The following is a 7551-nucleotide window of genomic DNA, read 5'->3' as shown; positions in this document are numbered from 1 at the left end:
TTGGCTGGGCTGGAAAAAAAAATCAAATATTGAGTATTTTAAAGAGAGAATTGTATTGAATTTTTAATTTGATTGCCTTTTTAAAATTTTAGATTTATATTATTTTCCGAAAAAGTGAGAAAGGGATGAAGGTGGCTTACCATATTATTTTGAATTTTGAAATTCAAAATCATAGATAATTAGTGTCTTTATTTTTTTATTTAAATTATTTTGATCAACATTATTTTTGGAAAGAGTGAGGGTGACTTATTATATTGTTTTGAATTTTAAAATTCAAAATTGTAGATAATTAGAACTTTTTTTTTGTTTTTGGATTTTGACTTAAGGAACTAACCAATAGATTTATTTTATTTTAATTTAATTTTTTTAAAAATTAACGAAATAACAAAATTAGTTTGAAATTTTAGAGCTTCCACAATCATTATTCTTAAAAAGTCGGTTTTCCTTATATATAGATTACTATAATTCTAACTATTATACATGAGAACAGGTCTAACTCTGGATAACTCAAAGTGGAAAGTCAATAGAGCATTATAACCTCTATGTACATCAAAAGTGCTACGTGTTTCCCCTGTTACAATTGTTCTTATACCCTAGATTTCTTTACATAATAATTCTCATTGAAGAAAAAAACAAGAGTGCAATTGATTACATCTCATAACTTCTAAAACCCATCATGCCCTTTTCCAATTAATCAACTAAAATCAATCAATTTTACATGTTAACTAATAGAATATACAAAAATTCAAAACTAATCTTCTTTTCTCCCCTACTCTCCCCACCTCAATAGCACTAATACAATATGCCATCACATTGTTGTTAGACAGTGGAGCTGCAGCTAAAGGGATTGTTTCACTCAAGTTTATCTATTTTTTTTTTTTTTTTTTTTTTTTGTGATTGGTTTTATGCTAGGAGTAGTGCTACGGACTTGAAATTCGTAAAATAATCATAGCCACAGACATTAAGAGCAGTGCTACAAATATACTAAATTTTATCCAAAAAAATAATAGTAATGCTAGGTATCATGAAAAGTCTTTCATGAAAATGGTCATGAAAGATTTGTGACCTTTGGATTACACTTACAATAAAACACCACATACTAATCAAGATAATCTAAAGGTCACAAATTTTTCATGATCCTTTTCATGAAAAAATTTTCATGATCTCTAACATTTCTCAAAAAATAATATGGGGCAAATTGCAAACACCTTCTCGAGATTTTGTGAAAATGCAGATTCCCTCTTGAGGTTTGAGAAATTACATCTCGCCCACTGAGGTTTATATTTTTATAACAAATTGCCCCCTAAGGTTTTTATTTTCATACAGATTCCCCTATAATTTTTCCTAATTTGTTATGAAAATTTGACCTTCAGGGAGCAATTTGTAATTTCTCAAACCTTAAGAGAGAATCTGTATTTTTATCAAATTTCGAGAGGAGTGTTTGTAATTTGCCCAGTAATATGTGATCTAGATTCATTCTAGACACCTGCAATAGATTTGGACCACATAAATTTCGGAGCAAGAATTGTGAGTCGTGCTGTTCTAATTAGAGCCAATTGAATTGTGAGTCGTGCTGTTCTAATTAGAGCCAATTGAGTTGTTCCCATTCCCAAAGAGGTTCTTGGCCACCAACCGTCCCTAAATTGGCCCGTGGGAGTTCAAAAGGGTCTTCCCCTGAGTACGAACTCTCAGGTGAGCTTGTGCTCTCCATTGTTTTAGTGGCTTGGGAAGGTGTTTTAGTGGCTTGGGAAGGTGCCAATGTCATAGCTCCATTTCCATGAACCTGTTGGCTTGTTGTTTGGCTTGTCTCTGCCCCTAACGGGCGTCGATCGAATGCTCGAAAGCTTCCTGATACTACATACACTCGGCACAAACTGATCTCATGCCTTAACTGCATACAACAAAGAAATGATCAATTGATTAGAACTTCCAAAATGAAATTTGCAAAATTTTCGTTTGTGAATTCATCCCTTCAAATGAGATTTCCATTGCAATTTCTTCTTTTGTTAATTCATCATTGCAAGTCAATTTTATTGTAATGGTAACAGGGCAGGATTAGGTTGGTTTGTCCTGGTGTCGTTCCTTATTAGGACAGGAGCATAATAGTATTAAAATAATTTGTCACTATTAAGAAGGAGACCATACCTAGGAGAGAAATGATATAGCATATGAAAAAAATTAATAAGGAGAATTAAAATATTTGCTCAATGGGACAATGGATATGAGGTTGGAGGTGGTACAAATTATGATACGTTTGGTAAAATTTTTTAAATATGATTTGAGAATAGGAATTGTATTTTGAATTTGTGAGTTTTGGAATTATGATTTGAGTGTAGAAAATTTGTTTGGTGAATGAGTTTTGAATTGAAAGGAAAATTTTTGATGTGACATATGATATTTGATACAAAAATTTACAACTCATGACCAAACACGAAACTCAAAATTCTATTAAAGCTTATAAAAAATTTTAAAAAATTCAAATTTTTTTTTTTTGTTGAATATATAAAAATTAACATGTGTCAATTGTAAAAAAAAAAAAAAAAAAAAAAAAAAAAAATGCACTGTTCCGGTCATCCGGTGGGACGACTGGTTAGTCCAAATTTTCCTGCCTTCAACCGAGTTTTTAAAAGAGAACGTGAAATTAATTTTTAAAAACTATAAACAAACAACACATGAGAATTAATAACTGGAGCTAAAGTTCCAAAACTAAAATAACAGAGCCTATATAATTGTATTTCTCTATTGAAAGTTAATAGTTTAAAAATGAGTCTACCAATGACTCATTATATTTTTTTAACTATTCTTTAAACTTAAGACTTATGTTCAATAATTATTATAAAAAATAAAATAAAAAATCATGTGTTTGGTTGAAATTTTTTTTAAAAAATATATATATATAATGTGAATAAAATATACATATTTTATTTAATTTTACATATTTTTTTTCTCTATCTATTTTTTTTTTTAAATCTATCTATTTTTTTTTTTAAATCTCTCAATTAAACATATCGTTTAAATTAGCCGACAAAGAGCCCCTGTGATTAAAAATAAATAAAAATACTTATGAATATAGAATCAAGAGAGTAATCATGCACCTTCTTTGGGACAGCAGAACCAAATGGGGAGGGAGCTTCTGCTTCAATGGCTCTGTACTCATGCATCTTCCATTTGGTTTTTTTACCAGTTGGAGATTTGCCTTTGTAAAACACCATTGTCTTCTTCACTCCAATCTCTCTGTTATCCGAAGAGTATACATAACTGGGAGAACCGGTGGCCTTCCAGTAACCGGTTGCCGTGGTTCGGTTCGGCCTCCCTCCCCTGGCTTCCCTCTCTTGCCTTGGAGTGAAGAAAAACCACTGCTCTGTATCTCCACGGCACAGCTCTCCTGAAACCTCTGCATCAAACAAATCACCATCAGTTTCTTCAACAAATAAATAAAAACAGAGTCTAACAATAAAAAATACGTGGATCGTATTTGTTCTAGATACGATTTAGATTATGTCTTGTTTTGAAAAATTAGTTAAAAAATGATTTTTTTGATTATTTTTAAAAAATATATAAAAAAATAAAAAAATAATGTGATTTAAAATAGATTAAAAGTCAAAAAGTGACTTTCTAGTAATAGTCAAGGAAGTAATATGTTGAATTTACACCATACGGTTGACAGAGTAAAATAATAAAGGGCAAATTACATATACACCCCTCGAGGTTTGGCTAAATTACAGATACACCCCTGAGGTTTCGGAAATTACATCCCGCCCCCTGAGGTTTGTATTTTTATAACAATTTGCTCCCTGAGGTTTATATTTCATAACAAATTACCCCCTAATTTCTTATGCAAATATAGCATTCAGGGGGGAATTCGTAATTTCTCAAACCTCAGGGGGGCATTTGTAATTTAGCCAAACCTCGAGGGGTGTATATGTAATTTTCCCAATAATAAAGTGTGAATTTGTTTTTTTTTGTAATTTTAATTGTACTAATATTATCATTAAATATTTTGATATTCGTGTCAATTTAATTTAATTGATCATTTTTATTTAAAAATTAAATTAAAATCAAAAGATATAATTGTCCATTCACTCTCCTCAACGAGATTGAGGGGTTGAATTCTTTTTTCAATGGACTACATTACTCTTGACTTCTTTCTAATTTCTTAAATCAATATTATCAATTAGATTAAATTGATATGATATAAATATTTTATGGGCACAATTAATATAATTAAAACTATAAAAACAAAATTAACACAAAAAAATAAATTATACCACATGTATAATTTGTCCAAAATAAAAATTAAGAGTTACACACAAATATAACACAAAGTTGCAAGAGAAGAGGACGGACACAAATATAACACTAAGGGTTGTTTTGAAAAGTTGATTAAAAATTAATTTTTTGATAAAAAAATAAAAATATGATGTGATTCAAAAAAAATCAAAAAAATTAAAAAATTAATTTTTAATCAACTTGTCAAAATGATTCAAAGTTTCAAGAGAAAAGAGGACGGATTCCAATGTGTGCATTATATATGTGGATCCCACCTCTTAATGACTTGGATCCTTTTTTTTTTCTTACCCCCTAAATCCCCTCTTCATCTGATTGGTTATTTTTTTTTTTTTGTTTTTTATTCCTTCTCCTCCAATCACCACCCGCCACGTGTCTGTGGGGGATGGTGGGGGTGGTGATTGGAGGGGGTCTCAATCATCACTCTATGAAATAAATTTTGTGTTTTTATTTTCAACAATATTAGAAATATTTATACATTTACTAACAATCTTACTAACACATTCACAAATTTTAATAAGATCAATCATCACTTGATATGAATCCCACGTCAACTTGTGAATGTTTTAATAAAATTATTAGTATCAGTAACATTTTTCTTTTATTTTTGTGCAAGTAACAGAAAAGAAGATAGACGGACTTGGAAGGTGCCACGGCTCGTGCTCGTAAATGTTGACAACGGGAATGGCACGGTTCAAGTCGGGTCTGTTTCCTTCAAGCTTGTTGTGCAGATAGAACGAAACCAGCTCTTCCTCAGTTGGGTAGAATCGATACCCCGGTGGAATTTCAACCATTGCTCCTCCTCCTCCTCCTCCTCCTCCTCCTCTTCTTCTTCTTCTTCTTCTTCTTCTTCTTTTCTGTTTGTTAATTATAGAGAATGTGTTCAAGCTTTATGGGTTTGTTTGGTATGAAACTTCTATTTATAAGGCTCTACTAAAATGTGTTTGTTTTGTTCGATAAAGATAGAGAGAGTATTTAATGAGTTAAACCAGATATGTTTTGAGGGGAGTTTCCACGCGGTTTGTGCAAAGAATAGTGCTATACTGTTTGTCCAATGGCGTTTTATTTGTTTTGCTTCTTTTTATATTAAAATAAAATAATTAATTACATTATCTCTTTGTTATTTTGAACCAGTCAGCCTTCCTATGTTCCCCTGCGGTGCCAACCCAGGCTTCCTCACCTGCACTCTTATTTTATCACATTTGTATATTATTATTTTGTCATCTTACTGAAGTGTTAAAGATTTATTAATTTTGGATTTACAATTCACCGACAGTGAGGGAGTTAAGCCATTTATCATTGGGAGTTTAACAAATCAAAAATAAATACCTATCATAACATATTATTATAGGCCTCAAAGTATTTTCCTATTGACTATATTTATATTTATATCTGTCTACAACTATGGTATTTTTTTAAGATAAAGGATTAAAATCATATGAGTGAGATTTGTGGGACAAAACCCGACTTCTTTCTAATTGAAGAAAATGCCATATATATATATATATATATATATATATTTATACACACATATATATGAGATGTGAGTTATCATAGGTGTAACATTGACCCTTTTAATACTTTGTTTGGTTGGGAAATTTAGAAAAAAAATTTGAAAAGATAAAGGGAAAAATTATGTGAAATTAAGGGAAATATAAGTATATTTTATTTACACTTCACCTATCTTTTTTCAAATCTCTCCTTAAACCTTCTAACCAAACACAGCGTAAGTAAATATCTTAATTGCCCTTTTTGGAGATATGTCTATGTTTTACTCTTAACAAATTTTATATAAAAAATACGTTCACAATGACCTAAAAGTAATATTTTTAAAAATTATAATTGATAACACTGGTGATTTGATTCATATAAAACAAATCACCTCTTATAATTTTAGAAATTATATTTTACTCTTTGAAATTTTTAATTTCATAAGAAATGACATATTTTATTAATAAATCATCAAGTCACTTAACAATTTTAATGATGTCATAAATATATTTCAATTAATAATTCATATAATTTTATTATTGTATAAGAGAACAGTTAGAAGTTTCATTTTTTTAGTTAATATTATTAAATAAAAAAATTTAACAAGAAAATATTTATAATTTTTTAAATTAAAAGAAACAATTCATATTTTAAATAAAATTTAATGATGTATTTAAAAAAAAAAATTAATTATTATTTATTTTTTGGGCTTGTTCCATATCAGTTCATGTTACCTAAGTTTCCAACCACGTGCACTGAATTGGGTCCCAGCAAGCAAGCTAGAGTCGCTTTCGTTCAGTTTGAGGTTTGAGATAATTGGAAATATTTATTTGCAGTTTTTTTTAGTTGATTTTTTGGAATTGAAATTTTTTTAATTTAAGATTAAAAAATAAGTCTGGATTTATTTTTTTAAATTTTTTTTTGAATTTTATAAAAAATAATAATTATTATAATTTAAATGTGACATTTTATCTTATTAATTTTTTAGTTAATTTTAACTTTTAGTACCTATTTTATCTTTAAAATTTATAAAATATCAAAATATTTATAATTTTAATATATATATATTTTTAAAAATTTTTTTAATACATTTTTCATATTTGTAATTTTAATATATTCTTTTACACTTTTTTCAATAAGAATGACTGCACGTACACGATAGGGTAATTGAATATCTTAATTTTTATTTATTTATTCACTTATATGCATATTGTTAATACGTGGTTAATTAGTCTGCTCCTCACAATTCACTACAACAAAAAGTGTTTTAGTGACGAAAATTAATGACAAAAATAAGGGTTGATTTGACATAGACTATATAATTCATCTTTTTATTTTTTTTCTTTTTTCTATCACATCACCTCTCTACTTTTCTACACATCTTTTTGTAAAAAGATAAAAAATACATTTTTTTAAGACATCCCAAACCAACCCTAAATTTTATCACGAAAGACGTACTTTTTAGTGAAGAAAATAATTTTTTGTCTCCAAATATATCATTTTTAGAGGCAAAAATAAAATTTCGTCACTAATCTGCATACATAATAAAAAAATCAGGTGACGAAATTATTTTTCGTCATTATTCATATTTTTTTTGTCACTAAAGATTTTCCCGTTAATTTTTCGGATGGTGCCAAAATTTTCAGACTTTTGCTAAGGAAAAAATTGGTCACCAATAATAAAATTATTAGTGACGAATATATTTTCGTCACCAAAATTTTTTAATATTTTAATATTATTTAGTAAGAAAACTATTTTCGTGGCTAATAATTT

General features: G+C 28.6%; 1 protein-coding gene across 1 annotated transcript; it reads right to left on the bottom strand.

Moving 5' to 3' along the window:
* Positions 1–1264: 1264 nt before the first annotated feature.
* Positions 1265–5238, bottom strand: LOC114284790 (NAC domain-containing protein 90). Its single transcript, XM_028227736.2, has 3 exons — positions 4928–5238; positions 3096–3394; positions 1265–1891 (listed from the first exon to the last, which is right to left on the bottom strand). The coding sequence occupies exons 1-3, from the start codon at positions 5079–5081 to the stop codon at positions 1583–1585; spliced, it is 762 nt and encodes a 253-aa protein (XP_028083537.1). The 5' UTR covers positions 5082–5238; the 3' UTR covers positions 1265–1582.
* Positions 5239–7551: the final 2313 nt, after the last annotated feature.

The sequence above is a fragment of the Camellia sinensis genome, chromosome 12 (assembly GCF_055761805.1).
Source record: "Camellia sinensis isolate YWXY chromosome 12, ASM5576180v1, whole genome shotgun sequence".
NCBI classification, from domain to species: domain Eukaryota; kingdom Viridiplantae; phylum Streptophyta; class Magnoliopsida; order Ericales; family Theaceae; genus Camellia; species Camellia sinensis.
The sequence above is the reverse complement of the archived record's forward strand: the minus strand, read 5'-3'. Positions and strand labels throughout refer to the sequence as shown.

Coding starts and splice junctions, on each gene's coding strand:
- LOC114284790 (XM_028227736.2), bottom strand. CDS start 5,081: ATGGTTGAAATTCCACCGGGGTATCGATTCTACCCAACTGAGGAAGAG. Junction 3,395..4,927: donor CGAGCCGTGGCACCTTCCAA/GTCCGTCTATCT, acceptor TGTTTGATGCAG/AGGTTTCAGGAGAGCTGTGC. Junction 1,892..3,095: donor GTTCTGCTGTCCCAAAGAAG/GTGCATGATTAC, acceptor TGTTGTATGCAG/TTAAGGCATGAGATCAGTTT.